Source organism: Chaetura pelagica, unplaced genomic scaffold (assembly GCF_000747805.2).
Source record: "Chaetura pelagica isolate M959 unplaced genomic scaffold, ChaPel_1.0 scaffold69, whole genome shotgun sequence".
In the NCBI taxonomy this organism is placed as follows: domain Eukaryota; kingdom Metazoa; phylum Chordata; class Aves; order Apodiformes; family Apodidae; genus Chaetura; species Chaetura pelagica.
Genome location: NW_009970724.1, coordinates 9,271,136 through 9,291,002, shown reverse-complemented (window position 1 = coordinate 9,291,002; position 19,867 = coordinate 9,271,136). Strand labels below are relative to the sequence as shown.

General features: G+C 39.4%; 1 protein-coding gene across 1 annotated transcript in view; it reads left to right on the top strand.

Moving 5' to 3' along the window:
- Positions 1 to 19,867, top strand: part of LOC104396754 (calponin-3) — a 57,924-nt gene that overhangs the window by 34,353 nt on the left and 3,704 nt on the right. Inside the window, exons 3-4 of the mRNA XM_010006637.1 lie at positions 17,980 to 18,101; positions 18,777 to 18,843. Coding sequence (XP_010004939.1) covers positions 17,980 to 18,101; positions 18,777 to 18,843 — 189 coding nt within the window. The remainder of the gene's footprint in view (positions 1 to 17,979; positions 18,102 to 18,776; positions 18,844 to 19,867) is intronic.

The window sequence follows — 19,867 nt, the reverse complement described above, 5'->3', positions numbered from 1 at the left end:
GGTCGGAGCTGCGGGAGCGGCCCCGGTGCTCGCGCCGCCCGCGCGTGTCCGAGGCGCGCGCTGGTGCCCGGTGCCACGCGCGCTGCGCCCCGAAACCTCGGCAATAAAGATGAGAGCGGCGAACGAGCAGGGATGGGTTTGCGCTGCGTCTGTATTCGCGGGCTGGCGGTCCCAGCGCGGCGTTTCCTCTCGTTACTTCACGCGCGGGCAGAGCCCCAAGTCCTGCTTTACTTGTGTCTGAGGAGGGAGAAAAGGATCGCACGTCAAACGTAGTTTAGGCAGAAAGTGTTACGTTACTATTGTTGGAAACTTCACAAAGTATCTTTTTTCTTTCTTTGTTGTGTTTCGGGGGGGTTGCGGGTTGTGCTGCACAGTCTGAGGTGACATCGTGTAACCAAAGGTTACCGAGAGCGGCCGCCTCCAACATCTCAGTGATTCATCTACACTGGTACAATCTAGAAAACAAACCAGCAAACAATAAAGCGTATGCTGTGTGTTATTGCCAGTGAGTTAGGAAGGAAGTGCTCTTCTACTCTAAAAAATACTGAGGGGGTCATGCAGGCCTAACAGTGATCCCTTTATGGGGACAAGATGGGAAGAAGTTCTTTGTTCTTCCTTTCAGTTTCTTATTGTCAGCAGCCTAGGGCCTCCTGAGAGCAGCGGTTCCAAGTCCGTGTGTTCGCAGGGGCTTTGAAGCTGGTGTGTTCCACACCTCGGGCAAGGGGCCTCCCCCTTCACCCTGCTGAGTCTGTTGTTCCCCTCCCTTTGCTTCCATGCAAATACTGATGTTCTGCGGCAGTTCCCGTTTACACGTGTGCAGGCTTCTCTCTGTGGTCCTTGGAAATGTCAACGCAGCAGTGCTATAAAAATATTCAAATGCACCAAAAACAAATGCGCTTATCTCCCTTAATAAAAAGAACAACAAAACAAGCAAAAAAAGCAACCGACCACAAAAGTCCAGTAAAAGAGCTTTGAACTTTGAGAGTGTTGCTCTTACAGTAAGAAGGGTTCAAATTCCAAAGCAGTGGTGTTATTGACAGATAAATTGTGGACCTAGCACAGGTCTGTGCATTGGATGTGTTTCCATTTCACTGTATCATTCTAGAGGATGTGAGGAAAATGTCTCTCTAAAGATCAGATTCCTTTTTCCAAACCCTTCTGTCTCAAAGATTTGAAGAACATCATCTAGTTTCTAGCTGTTGGTGCTGATCTTAATAGTGCTTTCTAAAACACAGACATTCGTGCAAACTATTGTGTTTTTGCGGGTTTTTTTTTTTCTTTCTTTAAAGTGGCGATGATAAATGTTTTTAAGTAGCTGTGACATCTCCCTGCTTGAGTGATGGTGAATGTTAGATGACCCCTGTTTGAAATTTTTGGTGCTAATCCCCAAGCACTGTTTTTCTACAGCAAACAGACGTGTTGATAGCTCTGCTGCCTGAGGGCCCAGCTGTGTGGATAAAAAATTATCTCGGGTTTGGTTTTTATCCTTTATTTCTCATTTGGCATTGTGTTAGTGTTCAGAGAGACCTTTTGTTTCCTGTGGTATTTGAATAGATTACTATAACATGTCCTGATGCTTTATAAGAATTTTGTTTCGTTGATCTTACAGATTCCATCTCAAAGCTTAAAATCTTTGTTTAGTTTGGGGTTTAGAGCTTTTTTTTTTTTTTTTTTGGCCTTCTGAGGCCCCACACCCTCCTCTGGTTTTGCTCCTTACCTTAGTTGACACCAATAAGGTGTCTGGTCTCTGTTATGGATCTCTTCTACTTCCTACAAAGAAAGGCTGGAATTTGTGTACTGGTTCCCAGCTGTAAGGAACCTTGCCTGCATGAGAAATGTGTAGGTAGTCAAACTGGTGTAATCCCTTTGAAGCCGATTCCCTGTTTACTTGAGATCACAGAATATATTTGATCCAAAACAAATATTCAGCGAGGAGGCCTTTAAGCTGATTGAAATGGATGGTTTCTTCTGCAGGCAACACATCATTTTCTTCTTGAGCAACAGAAGAGTTTCTGCAGTACATACAGTGAGCATACCTTGGGATGGTGATGCAATTAGATAGAGATACAAACTGATGTCATCTTTGTCTCTAATTTACAATTGAGGTCAGTAAGAAATTAGCAGAAGCTTTTGCTCCATTGATGTGCTGCATAAGGTGTGGGGCAAACAGGAGTGCCGGGTGGGAGGAGAGGTTCCAGTTCATTTAGCTGCTTCCGAGTGACTCCACCCTTCCCATGGAAATGGTGCTTGTACCGGGCAGGCTTTTATCTTCTCTCTCATGTTTGATACACTGCCAGCTTCATCTCCATGTGAAGGGAAGGCTGGGCAGAAATATGGTCGGTAAGGGGAGTTAAACTTTGCATGGCATTTGGCTATCTCCCCTGTCTTTATGCGAGTGTCTGTCTTTCCTTTCAAGCCATCAGGAAAGCTGGCACTACTCAGTACCATTTTCCAAACTTTAAATAAAGACAGCAGAGGTGAGTTAGTCTGTCCCTGCAGCTGCCATCCTGAAAGGTCAAGCACTAGCAAGATGGAAAGGAAGGGAGACTGGTGCCTTTTAGACAGGAATCCTGTAAACAAGGTATCTCCTATTTCACAGGTGTGCAGGAGGGCAGGAGCACTTCCTGCTTTGCTTCTCAAGGGCAAATACAAATTAATGAGAAAGAATTGAAGTCTGTGGTGAATAGCACTAACCAGTCCTAGCTATGATTATTGTGTTCCTCCCAGAACTGCTGAGGAGAAAGTTCTTGTACTGTACTTCAGGCCAAATAAAGGGATTTAATTGCTTTGTCCAGAAGTTGCTGGTTAATGAATATTTTTAACCAGGAACCATATTAGCATAATTAAATTTAAGACTTTTTAATTAGTGATTTAGTAGCTAGATTGTTTTGGCTACCTGTAGTTGGACTGTTATGCTGTCTCCTTCCTCTTTCTGACCACTCCTCTCAAAACAGGAATAATACCATTTTCCTTCTTAAAATAGAACTGTTCCTACCGTATACTTGTCTTACCCTTCCATACTCCCTGGAGACTGTTTTCCTTTAGCAGACCTTTAGGCTTGTTCACTGAATTTCATGAAAGTTAGGTAAGAATGTTTGCTTCTGACAAAATGTATTTCTAGTAACATCTGACATGATGTCATAAAAATGGAGACTGTGTTGGATAAAGACAATGAAAGCTCAGGCTTTGAGAGCAGAGCTGGGTATCTTCTGTATAGTATAGGGTCTTCTGACAGTATAGGATCTCTGCATTTCCATTCTCTTACATGTAGATGTCTATATAGCTTTTAAAGAAGTAATAGCTTTAATTTACAAGGTTTTAATTAAATTCAGGTGTTTAGTTTATAATAAGATCTGCCTGCATGACCCTTTCCATGATACAAATCTTCAGTTTGTTGCATGGAGAATAAATGAAAAATCCAGTATTTTGTTGCTGTCAAATATTGTAAAAGAAATCTTTACACTGAGATTTTTACTGGGAATTTCAGAAAAAAATAGCAGAAGGATTTTAGAAGATTAAGCATTGAACTTCACTTTGCTTCAGTTCAATTCCTGGTTTGTGATAGTTGATCGTAGCTCTTGAAGTTAACATTTACTAGCTAAATATTAGTTTCACTGTGCATAGCACTGAAACTTTTCTATTTGTGTCCAATTTCTTTTTCCAAAGACCTAGATCCAGCTGGATCTAGGCTTTAACAACAGATCAGCAGCTCAAATGAACAATTTCATAACTTTGTGTTTTCCATTTCTTATCTTTCAGATACTTGTGTTAAACTTTCTTTAGTAGCTGTTTCCAAGCCTCCTTAATAACTGTAATACACTGAGATGAATGAAATGCTGAGTAAAAACTTCTGCTGTAGGTTTAGTCAAGAAATCTATCAACTAGATGCACAGAATGCAATTCAACATACAAGAATATTGCTTCATGGTACAGTTTTGGTAATTGAGTCAACAGGAACACTTTCCACAAAATATAAATATGACAGTGGAATAATTCCATGTTTGGCACAATAACTACATCTATCACTTAAAACACATTAATGATGTAAACAATGAAAACTTCTATTTTTCTCTTAGTCTTAAAATAGAGGTTTTTAAATGTATCAGCAACCAAATTATGAGAATCCTGCAACAAACTTATTTGCGATAACCCTGCTAGTTAATTCTTTCTGATTCTTGGTTTTGCCTTGACTAGCAATATCAGATATCAGTAACTTGGGTTCAACAACAGAAAATGGTCCTGCTGCATACTTCCCTCCACTTCCAAAACATGTTGTTCCTTTTCTGGGCAGAAGCCTCTTCATGCTTCTGAGAACGTGTTTGCCACCTCAACTGCTGAAACATGAGTTCAGCATTTTGCTAAAAATTCTGTAGATGAGGGGTTTTTTAAAAGAAACACAGTGGAACACTAGTTTTATTAAGCTGTGTCAGCCTATTAATTTGGGTTCTCATGGTGTAAGATCCTATGTGTGAAGAGTTCTGATATTGAGAACTGGTATTAATGCAGTAGCCCTAATCAATAGCTACATGTTTTGGTTACATGTGTTGGTTTTTTTTAGAGGAGGAAGGTATTCCAACAGTGATGAAACCTAACTGCAGTTTCTCCGTTCATCTTCATCCCTTGCCGTCTATTTCAGTGTGTTTGCTCTGTCTCCATGTGTCTTGCGCATTTTCCTCTTTCACTGTTGCTGCCTCAGGGCAGATCCTCTCTCATGACCATGTACCAGGTGTAGGTTTCCCATTCTGTGGCTGCTTCAATAAAGTATTAATATGACAGCCATAATCAGTACACTGGCTAACAGGTACAGACCTGATGGTACTGAAACCTGGGTAGCATGTAGCTGAGAGTTCCTATCTATGCTAAGTCTCTCAATGGTAAGCAGGGGCAAGTAATTTGCCATGGAAACACATCCCTTGCTAGCAGCTTGGATGTTAGCACCCCTGCCATCAGCTTAAAGCCTCCTCTGTTTGTCAGCCAAGCATTGCCCATTCTGCACACTTGCCCAAGCCCCTGGACAAGGAAACTTACCTTGGGGGAGCCCTGCCACAACTCCACTGGGTAGACACACCCTATAACCAGTTTCACTGCTCAGTAGCCTCTGAGTAGGTGAGATGAAACAAATCCTTGGAAGTGGCTCCCTGGCGGCATCTGGCAGTGGTTGTGTACACCACTGACACTGGGAATTCATTTCTTTTAAATCCTCAGTAAACCTTGATGTGCCATTGCCAAGCTGACGGTTGTCTTTTGGCATTCTCATGTCTCTCAAAACTGTCACTTGGAACAGTGCACAGTCCTTCTTGGAACTGCAAGGCATGCATCGCTGCCCCGTGCTAAGCCCTGCGTGAGGGGTGTCACTTCCAGTTCTCTCAGCTTACACCATTTTTTCTAGGAGGAAGGGGATGAATGGCATGGCATAGCTGGGATTAGCTGCCAAGCATCAAAGCAGAGGTGGGGCACCAGACCAGTCTGCTCCTGTGCATGCATGAGGACAGCACAGGTACAAACTGCCAGTGCTCCACCAGCAAACATGGTGCCTACTATGCTAAGAGTGAGGCTTTTTGCTGGAAACCTTTGCTGCTTGTAACCTTGGGAAGCACACTGTGTCTGCATTTTCAGATTTAAAGCACTTCCTGTTAATTTATAGAAGTTACTACATTCATCTAGTTTCTGGTGGATTGATAAACTTTTCGTAAAACATTTACTGGTAATAGAAAGACATAAAACTTGCTGACGTTAATGTTTAAGAGCGTGTGATAATATCAAGTCTTGTATCCTTCATGTGCAAACTCAGTGTACCTCCTACAGCTAAAACACCCCTGAAGAAAGCAGTTTGACAGTCATGAGGATTAAATGGGATTAATATTCTCAGAACATAAAAAGTTTAATTTGCATTACAGTAATGTATGTGTGTTTAAAATGTACAAATGAGTGTGCTTTTTGTGAGGTTTCAGAGTTAGACTTAGTTTAAAATTTAGAAACGAAAAAAAACTATTATATTCCTGTTGCTGAGTCAATACCCAGAAAAGACAGATGGATGCATGCATTGTTTGGGGGTAGTGGCATGTCTGGTTGTTTTTTTCCCTAGACACAGCTTTTTTTGGTAAAAACATTAATTTAGAGTGTTTTTCTGGCCTCCAAATAATTTATAATTTGTCTGGTAGAATAAAGGATAGAAGTTGCTTTGTACTCAGAATTGTTAGCTTCTGTAGCTTCATAACACCATATACACTGAGCATCTGACACATCCTTTTAAGGCAAACTTTGTAGAGATTCCCATCCCCTATGGAACTGCACAGGAAAGGCCTTCAGTAAAAACAGGCTTGAGGCCAGGACACGTAGGGCAATTTGAAACAGATTTTTTCTAAGTGAGATCATGTGAAAATCCTTTTTTCTTTAAGAGGGGCTCGTTTGCTTAAAAATTCTTATTGTTAGTATCCAATTCTAAGCAACTCTTAACTTGTATAGCTATATTCAGCAGCAGATCTTCTCTGTTGGGTAAATATTTTTGGTTTTGCAGTAATGCCTCAGAGTAACTTACTTTGTTTCTGTTTAGTGGGATTGAATTACAGTGTTCTTCTCAAAAAGAGTTTTGACTTTCTTCAGGCGGATGGTTCTACGTTTGGGGTTTTTTTTCCTTAAATAAACAAACAAAAACCCCCTCAACAACTGGGTTTATTCCCCCCCCCCCTTTTTCTCTCTTCCAAACCCCTCTCCCTCCCCTTAAACCAGTGCAGAGTTTAGTAGATATTAGGAGGGGAGACATAATTAAACTTTTTATTTCTTATATAGAACCATCTGTTACCAGAAGCAGATTCTGACTGTCAGTTCCAAAGAGGTGGAGGCATTAGTCACAGTGGAGGAGCTGGCAGCGAGGAGGCTGTTCCAGCAAGGCATGAAGTGCCTGTCACAGCCACGGTCTAGTGCCCTGCTTGGCCTCTCTCCAAACTGCCTGACCCATCTGAGTGGCTCGGCCAAGCGTGCCTTAAGCCTTGGGAATCTGAACATCCTCTGGACACTGATCCTTCCTGGCTCCTGGAAACTGGGCTTTAACCATTGAGTGTCTTTGCTGCTTCCCTTCCAAGACTTAACCTGGTCTTCTAGGGTCTGAGCAGATCTTTTCTTGGAGACTTGATTTAGGCAGATATCCTTTTGGTTACAGAGCCATCCCTAAGAGGTGTGGTGAAGTGAGACTGTACCTGGATTGTGCATGCACCCTGCAGGAGTGGAACAGTGAGTCTTTTCCTAGATTTGGGCAAAAATAAATATTTCTGCACTTCCTTGGTGTTCTCAAATGCTTTAATGTGTGTGTGATCTAATCTTATTGCAAGTCCTACCTGGCTGAATTATAGATTGTAGATGGTTTCAAACCAAATACTCCTACCGTGCTCTGCATGTTTGGACTATGGCTCTTCCCAGGGTAAAAGCAGACGTTATAACTATAAAAACCTTGCTTCCTGCTAAGAAAGCTGTCATGTTACGTTGTTTTCCCATTGATATTTCCACTGCTACAACCTCTTTATTTATAGACAGAGAGTATTCCTAATTTTGCTTAAACAAGAGTAATTTAATTGAAAAGTATCTTCATTCTGCCCCTAATCAACTGACTAAATGCTAGAAGCCTTACCAGCAAAGGCTAAGGTGTAACAGTATTTGAGAGAGGATTTGGTTATATTCAGATGTTCATGGAGAAAGCCAGCTGTCACCTTGATGCTAACACAGGCCCCACCAGCACATTTCCCTTCTGTGCGGAGCATGGACTGACCACAGGTCGGAGCTCAGGCCAGTACACACCACATGGAGGGATGTGCTGGATCAGGACCTACATGGCAGCTCCGGTTCAGATTCCCACTGTCTCAGCAGCCTGAGCTGCCACTGCTTTGGTTAACTTCATAACACTGTGTGGGATGCATTTGAATTCATGTTACATACATATCTGAAAGGCAATGCAATGTTAAGTCAATGAAGCATGTGTAGTTCAGGTACATATCTTGTCTTCTAGATTTTGCTTATTCTTGCAAGAAGCTGTCCCCTTACCTTGCTGCATCATTGTATTAATCATGCCCCAATGAAAGTAAAAAAGTAAAAGTAACTTTCTAAAGAAATAAAGATTTTTGCCTTTTTACTATGGTCATTCTTGATAGCATCCTCTATCATTAATAAAAGATGGTATGAAAATGTTTGTGATATGAACAGGTACTTCTATTTGAAAGAATCTAGCAGATTTTAATTAAAATGAACAAGAAAGCTGTGAGATTAAATATCAGAGAAAGAACTGGTCTTTGAATGGATGGAAAAGAATTGGAACAAAACATAACTAACACATAGTTCAGTCCAGACATCAGAGCATTTTGTTCTTCTGAAGAATAATGGAACATTAAACAATTCAGGCTCAGGACCTCTCACACATCAGTTGCAGCACAGCCTTGCCCACACGTTCTGCTGTTTGTGTATTTCCACCCTACCCTGGATTCATCTGTGCAGCCTAGAGAGACTATGGCTTCTGCTGTATCCAGAGTTCTGGACGCAGTGTATGTGTGCACCCAGTGCTAACTCTCCTGCTCGTGGTTAAATGCCGGTTCAGAAGTTACTACAAAGTGTTTAACCAGAACCTTCTAACTTAGGAGACTGTCTTTCCTTTGTCAACAGTAGTACTTCCATCTGTACTTGTTATAAAACTTCGGTATAGCAAGGTCTTTGGCTTGATTTTTATGTAATTTAAACTGCATTTTCATTAAATAAGTTGGAACTAAAGTTCATCTAACCATAAACTTTTAAAAATATCTGTTCAGCTATCTGCTATACAGATTTAATTATGTGTATAGAACTGCCTGTTAAGTCTATACAAATTTCATATACCCAGTCTTAATTTTCTTGGACTGTCTTCAGCAACTTGAACTTCAGTGGTAGGCTTTTAGAGATGGATATTATTACAAAATTAAGTAAACATTTTCTAATGTGTTTATGGTCATCACTTTTTTTCTAAAAAAACCCATGCCATTAATTGTAGATCATACTATTCTTGTAACTCTTTTTATGTGGTAAAAGCACAACATGCCTGGTTGACCATATCCAAAACATTTTTCGATGTTTCCTGGAATATAATCAACATTTTGTATCACCTACTGAACGGCAAATAGTCAGAGAGATACCCAGGAAGGGAGGGGTAGGGAGTGGGGGTTGAAGGGCAAGGAGCAGCAGATTGTTGTGTTTCATTCTTTGTGCTGAATTCATTCTTACAATTTTTTTTTTTGTGGTGGTGAAGCAAAACAACAGTATGAAGCAGCTAATAGGCAAGATTTTCTAACGTGAGTTAGTGGAATTAAATCAGAGCAGGCCAACAGGTGACCAAATGTCATTGGAGCAGTTGGTGGAAAGCACTGAGCTCTGTCACCTGGGAAGTGCGTGTTACCTTGGGACCTGCTGTGTCATCTGGTTCAGTTTCCAGTCAAGCCTGTGCCTGGTATCACAAGTGTCTGAACTTAGTGGCTTAGGTTTACTTTTAAAAAGGTACTGAGAAAATGAGGAAGGAGGGGCATTGGGAGTGTGCATTTTGAGTAACATTTAGCAAAGATTGCATCAACAGACTTAGTTTTCTTTAGCTATGTTTGAGTTACTAATTAGCAGCTTGCTGCTGTAAACCACAATTCTACTGTTGTTGGTAAATGAAGAAGGTTTGAAGAGAAGAAAGGGTGTAGAGCATGACTCAGGCTAAAATCAGATTTTATGGTCCTATTCAGAAGGTGAGGATGGAAGACTTGTCCAATCAGTAGGGCATTTGGGAAGAGCTACAAAATCACAATACAGTTTGCTTGTAATGGGACTGTTGTACTGGAGGAGGAAAATAAGCAGACTTAGAAGAATGTCTTATTTCCTGGATTCTTGTAGTAGCAATAGACTAGAAAAGTAGTCTCAAAGATACAGGGATCATTGCTGTCACTCTTTCTGTTTGCAGGCTCAGTCCAGCCTCTAGAACTACTGTTGCACCAGAGTTACAGTAGGAGCTGTCTCAGGAGACATTTCCTGTATTGCTCGTAGGAAAACTAGGTTGCTTACAGATTTTTTGTTTGGGTTGGGGTTTTAAAGTTGTTTGTTGGTGTTTTGTTTTGTTTTATGTTTATGCACCAGACTGTTCTGTTAGATTATATATTTTTTTTTTCTCCACAAAAGCAACTGAGTATCCCTGAAGTCAGGCAGTACTGCAGGTTACCAGTGTTCTCAGTGCAGCCCTCAGCATGTGGTTTCAGAAGATGTCACTGCTAGTGATGTCAGAGCCTGCCCAGAGCTCAAGTCAGTCATCTTGGGGGTGGGTTTCAGAGGAAGGGGAATGTTCTCCTCAGCGAGTAACAGGCTTTTGTGATTTGGGTTGGATCAACACTGTTTTAGCTGAGAAGAAACTTCACATCACAGTGAAAACAGCAATTTCAAAGAATACATAGTGAATATTGCTGAAACAATGTTCTGCAAATAAATCTAAGCTGTTCTGCAATATACAGACTAAAGAAGTGCAAAGAGACTTGACATCAAGAAGTATGATGTAGGGTGGCAGGACCAGAAGGTGCTACAGTTGAAAGTAGAAGCTGATGACTGAGCAGAATCAGTTACAAGCCAGAAAACTGTCACTCTTGACAAGAATTCATAAGAACAAGAAATGTGAGAAAAACTATGAGCACAGATTGGAATGAGCAGGAGTGTTGCAGTAGTTCAGCCACAGTAAATGAGGGAATGGGTTTGCAGTCTGGGGCAGGTGAGTTGGTGCACTTTGAGGGAAGAGACAGTAGTGTTTGCCCCTTGGATAGTTCACAAGCTGGCAACCAACACCGTGTCTGACTAGAGGTATCTTACTTGTAAGATGAGCTAGAACAAGCCATGCCTCTTAAGTTTTTTAATTCATGGAGTTTAAACTGGAATTTTAGATTAAAGCTTATACATCCCTCCTTTAAAGATTGTAGCATAAATTTTGACTTGCAGAAAAGACAGTGAAGTGTTGGCAGGTTATCAGTTATGCTATATATAAAAAAATACTGTTGAATACTAAGCAAAATGGATACAGCTGTAAAATTTTTGTGCTAAGTAGTGTAGTGGAATACAGTGAGATCTTTCAATGCTAGCATTAGTGTGTTCCCTGCCTTTCTGTACTACAGTCCATAGTCACAGAAAAAAAAATACATTTCCAAACACCAGGGAATATCTAATGGTGGCTTTCAGTTTTTTAAGTACTTTCCCCTTTGGTTTTCATATGGATTTTTACATTTGCTTTACCTTTGGGTTTCTCATGCACAAATATGCCTCCTCTGATGTTTGCTTTTGCATGCACCCCTGGTCAAAATACTTTAAAATATTAGGGAATTTTAATTTGTTCTTATGATGAAAGACCATTGGATTGGTAGCTCGAATGACAAGAAGCTCTACTTCATAGTAACCTTGGTACTCTCCTCTCAACCACTTCAGTAAAAATCAAAACCTTGTGTTGTCCCACTCTCTTAGGCTGTTTCAACTTAAAGGGTACGCTGTTTATTCTGTGACTCAGTTAGCAGACAACTGGAACTCTTCTGCAGAAAAACACTGATTATATCCTTGTCACTCTCCCTTGTCTCTGAAGCTGAAGATACAGCACTGTTTGCTCCATAGAATTTTAACCAGAATGTTTAAAATCAATTGTATAATTTTTAAAAATATAGAAAAATAATCCTTCCTGCTTATGAGACATGTAACTGTTCTGTGCAATTTTTTTTATCATTTGCATAACCAGTAAGCTTTTCACACTTTTTTGTCCCAGGTGTTATGCTGTATAAATTTTAGATGTGGGATTCAGAGCTATATTCTGTAACAGCAGGTAATGAGCAGAATGGGGTAGCTCAGGTGCAAGTAGCTGGAATTCTGGAGAATAATTTGGGATTGGCCATGTAGTCTGCCTTACTCCCACTTCTGAGGAGTATGGACTTTTGAGAGCCTCTGCCTTGATACCAGGAGATGATTTGGCTTTCATCTTTTCCCCATACCATCATAAAGCCTTAACAAAGGGAGGAGAAAGATCTCTTAATAAGCTAGTGCCAAGCACATAATAAAGAAGCATCAGCATTGGTATCCATGGCCTTTGCAAAGCAAATCACTCCTTAGAGTAGTAGTTATGCCCGTGCAAAGGATGGTTGTAGGCACCACTGAAACCATAAAAATTCACTGCTGTGACATGATAGGTAACTTAGCAAGTTTAATCTTTTATACCTGCTTTTTAACTTACTAAGTTCTGTTTGCTAGTCCCAGTGAATGGTAAAAGCTATGCTGTGTGATTAAACTATTTTTTGAGATACTATTACAGTGTTTTTCCAGAGTAGCAGCAGCATAGAGTGTTGAACTCTTAAACTGGAGATTTGGCTTATACACAGCCCTTAGTGTACAGTGTGTACTATGTAATTTGGAAAAGATTAGTATAAAAAAACAATTGAATGTCCATATGATATCATTTATGATGCAAAATACTCGTTAACATCATCACTCAAACTTAGCATGCTACAGGCATATTAAGTAACTTGAATAATCGGTGTCCCTTGAAACTGGCCAACACAAGTTCATTTATTTCCAGGAATCCACATGCTTAATAAAAACAGTGATGATTGCTGTTCTTGTGCTACAGATAGAGGGAGGGCTTTTACACTGTAAGAGGTAAGCAGTAAAGTCCTACCCAAAGGGAACAAGATGCAAGAATTGGGTGTGAAGTTTCCAGAGGAATCAAGTTTAACCCAAGGATTCTTAGGCACACATTGGTGTACCTTTACATGTATCACACCACCTGCTAGTTAGTGCCTGCAGCTGACAAAGATGAAACTTGGCATTTAAAACAGGAATCACCAAGTAAGAGGAAGAACTGACTTCTTGATGCTCTGAGTTCTTACCCCTCCATCCTTCCACTCAAAGACAACACCACTCCAGCCCTACAATTGAAGTGCATCAGTTTTAGGTAACAGAGGTGTTTGACTTAGATGTAATACCAGGTTACCATAATGAAAAAAAGACATTTTTAGCTGAAATACTGGTATAACTGGGTTCTGCTACTTCTGCATCACTAACAAGGCAGTCTTTTGTCCTGGCTGTACCAGACACCATCTAGCAGGATAAGTACCTGAGACATGTTAGTTCCCAATAAACTTAATGTCCTTTAGTAATACATTAAAATTGTATGGCTGTTTGTGAAGCTCAGAAAAAAACCCAAAATATAATGTGGTCTTAACTGATATTAAAGAGCATCAAGCTCAAAACGTTCTCTTACAGCGTGGAGAAGTTTTCCATATTTCTGCCTCCTTTCTCATAAATTCAGATACAACTGGAGTATTTTTCAGAGTTGTAACTAACTAAAGTAATTAAACAGCTGTAGTTGCAAATGAGTAGGTGAGTTATTTTTTAAATCAAATTTGAAGCCAGTCCAAAAATACATTAATACACAGACCTAGTTTTTCTGCAGCTTCTTCTTACTTGTGACTTACAGTAGCAAGGTGATACATACTTTCAGTCTTCCAAGGACCACAGTAGTAGAACTATTAAATATCTACTTAGAATTATTCAAAAGATTGCCTTCCAGTTCACTGTTGAATTTTGTTAGCTTTTCCTATACTGAATACAAATACAACTTCAGTAGCAGTCAAGAGCTTCTAACAGGCAAGTAACACCTCACCTACTCTTTTCCTCCTACAGCTATAGATCACCTATATTTTTTACCATTTTTATAAACTGTAATTTAATAAACTGTCTCTTTTCAAAGATATTGCTTACTACTAAATCTGTATTACTGAAGCATCAACAAGAAGAGTAGTATTTACAACTTTATATATATTTCAAGACTTATTAGAACAAAGTAATTAATAGCTGGCTTCCCACTGTCTAGCTTTTAAACTTCTATAAAATCTTTGTATCAGTGGCTAGAATTCATTTTTTTCTACGGCATTCTGAAACCAGAGCTTTTCTTATGACACCGGCAATGAGTACCTTGAATGAGGCTGCTTAGCTACTGTTCTCTTCTCTAGAAGATAATGCCTTCTTTTGCTGTGGACTTGTAGGATTTAAGTCTCTTCCATGAAAGTTCAGTACTGAAAGAGGATCAAGTGTTGGCATGTTAAGGAGTAGTAATGGAAAAAGCCGTAACATTTTTAAAATTTATATTAAAGCTTCCAACCTCCCCTTGTAGATAGCAATCAAAGGAAAAGTGGAATAATTCTGATAGACATATGGAAAATGCGTTTACTTAGTGTTACATAAATTCTGGCTGTGCCATTGGAGTAAAGAGCTAAGAATTCCAAGTAAGCATAATGCCTCCCTCTTGTAGTACCTGACCTGCCACTCTCCCTTTTTAACCCCTTGTCATCTGTTAAAAACCAGATTCTTAAGTTTCCACATCTCTAGCTTTTCAGATAGATTGAGTGTATTTGTTCAAAGAAACGATAATGACAATTCAACCTACTTTCCCACCATTTCAAAAATCAAACCAAACACTTTACCGTATATTAGTCAAACTACACAGTAATGAAGACAATTAAGACAATCAGCAGATTTAATAGCAATGTTTTTAGTGGCAGCAAGACAAGTTTCCTGACACATGTAAGCATTTTTTTTATTTCCTATCTCTAGATAACCATAGTAGTGATACCCCAAGATACTTCGTAAGCCTCTTGAAAGACTCAAGATTTGAACACATGTGAAAGTACTCCAACATAAAGTAAATATTTTTTAGGAGAGGTGATAAAATTCCATCTGATTACTTCTAAATTCCCTAAGCAATGAGGGTAGCAATTCCGTATTCAGCTCAGTTGTAATCTCAAATATGGAATGCACTTAGTATTAAATAAGGAAAAGTTGTGCTTTTTTTTTTTCATATATGCTTGCCAAGGAAGATTAAATAAAATAAGCACACTTGCAAAAGTCTTCAGGGTTCTCACTATTTTTAATATGGGAAGAGATAGACTCTGATCTTTAAGACATGTCCTTTGATTGCATGATCATTGTAATCTCAAATATGGAATGCACTTAGTATTAAATAAGGAAAAGTTGTGCTTTTTTTTTTTCATATATGCTTGCCAAGGAAGATTAAATAAAATAAGCACACTTGCAAAAGTCTTCAGGGTTCTCACTATTTTTAATATGGGAAGAGATAGACTCTGATCTTTAAGACATGTCCTTTGATTGCATGATCACAGACTTCATTTCCTTTGTTGTTGTTTTTTTTTTTTTAAAAACAACCAAAAGCAATTACCAGTACTTAAAAATGAAGCTGTAGAAGGACAATTGCATCTGTATTCTGGACAATTCCAGCTGCAGGATGACTAAACTGTGACTTAGCATTCTCTTTAATCTACATTGAAACAGAAACTGCCAGAATTTTCAGAAAGCATGGCGTTCATTGCATTTCTAACTACAGAATTGTGGAAGAGATTAGCTTAAACCACTCTCTGTACTCACACGCACCTGAAAATGGTGATTTTACCACAGCATAAGGTGTCAACATACAAACAACCAGCCCAAATTTTCTGCCCTCTCATAACTGTAATATCGGAATGTACTGAGTTCTGGACTTTGTACAAATCCCGTTTTTTCTCTTGAACTGGTGTAGAGAAATGTACTATCTCTTGTATGTCTTGTTTGTACACATCACACAAGATTCTGCGGGTGAGGTCACTTTTATAAGATCTCTCTGGGTTCTGTAATGTGTCATAAGAGCATGATGCCATATTTCATTCCTCTGGGGATGATTTGGGATTTTTCTCTTTTCCACAAAGAGTTAACTCTACGCAAAATATCCTAACTCGGTCGTGTCCAAGACTGCTGCTGGTTGAGTTCTGCCAAATGTTCTGGGTGATGCAAATTAAGGCTGTGATCACATAAGCCTTGTTTCCACAGGAAATAAAAATAGCCATGAAAAGTAGCTTGTAAGCTAATCACCTGGAGAGGAAGGAGAAAGCTTCCTCATACACCATTTTCAAGATGTTAACCTTTCTGGTAGCCCCTCAGAAAAGGGGCTTTACTGTTACTACAATCACCATAAACAACGTGGCTGTGCTGCTTGGCAGCAGCTTCCTCTGTGGAGCTGTGAACTTCAGCTGGCTTTTCTAGTCTGCTTCTCATCTTAGCTGTCTAATATCCAAAAGGTGTGATTAAAAAACCCCACACCAAAACACAACAAAGAAGTAGTCATGACATTTTCCTCACACTAGGCAGTATTGCCTGAGCTTTCTTCCTTTTCATGTTCAATGAAGAAAGAGGAATTGTGATTATTTTAAGCCAGCACTAAGGTGCTTGTCATCTTGTGCAGAATATTACACAAGTTTTTACGCCTTCATCAAGACCTGAATAAGAGAACAGTTTAGTCCATTGTTCTGATCTGTAACTAAGGCACCATAGCACCACTGTTACAAATAGTCTAAGGAAAATAAGTATTACTCAGAAAAGTTTTTGAAGTGAAGCCAGAGATACAGGAATTTTCCATTCCCCTTAGAAGAAAAATAGAGAACAGAACACTGTAATTTTCAGTTTGGTCAGTTTGGAGTTGGGAATTACTAACACTGGCCAAAAACACAGCAATTGCTTCTATCCAAGTAATAGAGATAGTTTGGAATTATAATCTCTGGCCATATAAATAGCCGCTAATATCTGGCCTTTCTGGGCTGAAGTGTAAGAACTATGTAAAAAGACTGAATTTATATTTTGATCTAAATGTGAATGGCTTTACATTGTTCCAAATTTGTAAGTTACTGGTAGTAGCTGAGCTCATTTTCCATTATAAACAGTGCAAGTACATTCTGTGCTTGCCTGTCAGGTTTCTCACAGCTGCTCCCTCATTCCCTGACTTGCTCATTGACCCGTGCAGGACAACTTCTAATGAGGGTGGAAAAGTGTTGCCAACCTGTGCACTATGGGAGTTTATTTCACTGTCAACTCTTGTGCTTAGATAACTTATTTCATTTGCAGATAAAGTAGCAATGCTTTCAAGGATAGAATGCCTTTTCTCCAGCTTGCCAATATTGAGAAGCATTGCAAAAGTAGGAGGTTTAAGCTCATTTCTAGTGTTGCAGTCTCTTCAGGGAGGGGAACAAAGGACAGAGTGGAGTATGGGCTCCGTTAACTGCCAGCATCACTGGAGTTTGTTTACTGGTTGATTTCTAGTTGATTTCACTTCACACACTGAGAAGTGAAGCCTGAACATCTGGGAAAGGAGTTTTAACTCACCATGCTAATAACAACCCTGGGCCTCTGTTTGATGCTTTTAACTTCAAAGACCATTGCACTTTTTCTCTCTCTAAAGTAACAGCGCAGTAACTTTGCAATTAAGACATGAGATCAGTTTATTCCACTGGAGTCTTCAGCAAGGCCAAAGAAAAATAGCAGGCATACTACAGCTTAAGTTTAAAAGAGCCACACACACAACCCCTCAGAATTCCCAGCAAGATAACTCTTACTGTTGTAGCAACAAGTGAAAAACTTGGAGGTCATCTCCTAGCTAAAAAAGCAAACCCACCATTATCTTTATCTGCATAACTTCAAATCTGTTATAGAAAAATGCTCACGGAGAAATCTACATCTGAGCAAGAGTACTGATGGCACAGCAATTCAGAATGCTTGCATTCACACCACACTATTTCACTTTTGTACTTCCTGCTAAACTACAGTGTTTTGGTTTGGTGTTGTTGGTTTTTTTTTCCAAAACAATTCTAATTCTCCAGCTGTTAAGACTGTTCACAAGCTCCAGCAGTTCTTACAGTAGGAAGAACTGCTATATGCTTCAAAGTGCTACTTGCAAACAAACATTTAAGAAAGCTATAAACATTATAATAAAAGGGATAAAAGACTTGCATCTGTACTCTGATATTTCAAATACAGTTTTAAATCCAGCAATAAAATTACTGGTTGAACGCTATAGCATCCCTTTGAAATGGATTGGGGGGGGAAAGAGTTCCAGTTTTCTCTTGGGAAGTAACTTTATAACTGCTTGTGTTACAGATTGCACTGAAATATGACCCCCAAATAGAAGAAGATCTGCGTAACTGGATAGAAGAGGTTACAGGGCTGAGCATTGGTGCAAACTTTCAACTGGGATTAAAAGATGGCATAATCTTATGCGAGTAAGCATTATTAAGTAACTTTATTTTTAGCAGTTTCCCACTTCTGATAAACTAAGGAGGGACTTTCTGAAGACTGACCTTGAAACACAACTGTAATAGTCAAAGATAGTTGGCAGCAGGGTGGGAGATAGCTTCTTTGAAACTGTGGAAAGAATGGAAACTTAAATCTCCTTAAAAAGATTTCAGCAAAGATTAGAACCATAGAATGGGTTGGAAGGGACCTTAAAGATGATCTAATTCCAACCCCTAGATCAGATTGCTCAAAGCCCCATACAGCCTGGCATTGAACACTTCCAGGGATGGGGCATCCACAACTTATCTGGGCAACCTGTTCCAGTGTCTCACCACACTCACAGGAAAGAATTTCTAGTATCTAATCTAAATCTACCCTCTTCCAGTTTGAAACTGTCACCTCTCATCCTGTTGAGATTTCTAAATATTTCTAAATTTAAAGCTGAAACTCTATTCTATAATAATCAAATGGCACACAAAAATTCTTATGGTCTGTCAGACTTGTTAGACCCGAGATCTGAGCTTGGCACTCTGTATATACAAAAATGAACCATTTTTATGAAACTAATGCAATTAATATGAGTGAAAATATCTAATGCCTGCACCGTTGGTATAAGGATGAAATTTATTGTTTAAGCATTTCCCTTTTTTTCACCTCCCCAGGCTTATAAATAAGCTGCAGCCAGGATCAGTGAAGAAAATTAATCAATCAAAACTAAATTGGCACCAGGTAAAACAAAAAAAACCAAACCCCAAACTACACCTCTAACCCCTCCAACCCCCAAACAGTTCTTTTGTTCTGTATTAACAAATTTGCTGTGAATATGGTACACCTTAAATCTTGACAGCACAAAGTTTTGTATGAGGTATGTACACAACATCTGAGGATAAGGCATACAGCAACAACATTGTGCAGAAAGGAGGTACAGCTGAGATTGCTTTTACATGGCAGTTGAGTATACATATTCAATAGTAGTGCTTTAGTTAGATGAAATTTTGGATGGAAGAACACAGCTATATAGCAAGGCCTTTCTCCAAGTTAAAAAAAACCCACTTTTTTATTAAACCACAAATAGAGTTTTCCAACCAGTCAGTTCTGCAAGGTGTTAGGTCAACAACTAGGCACATACCTGGACATTCAAGGTCACTGTGCAAAGTGTCCTGAGAAAGCAGCTGGAGAGAATGGGGGGGGAAAGGACCTGAGCATTCTCAGACTGTGTAACAGAACTCAGAAAACAATAATGTGCAACTACAGTATGTACGTTATTTCAGTGTATTCAGATTTGATGTCTTACGAGTGCTCTATCTGGTACTTCACCCCTGTCAGGGACAATCAAAGACAACATGTATTTAGAACAAAGATTGGAAGGGGTTTTGTTTAGATGCGACTGCCTTTACTGCTGCTGGGTCTAGCTTAATGCTGCTATGTCAGCCTCCTGTTTTTATTGGCATTGAACCAACTGAATACCTCTTGAGACTTCAGAAGATGAGGTTCAGTCTTTGCTCCATCTTGCTTTCCAGTTTCTATCGCACAGTGCTAAAAAGTGCTAATGAAAAAGTGCTAATGAATTCCATAAACTTAGTTGAATTTGTCCCAGGAGGTAAGCAAGTAATACCTTCAAACCAGATTAAAAGTTATTACTATCCACATAATTATGTTTCTTTTTTACTTGAAATTATCACTTGCTGAAGTCAAATAACATGTCAAATTTTACAATTTTAAGCAGGCTTTAGATTAAGATTTTTCTTGGGAA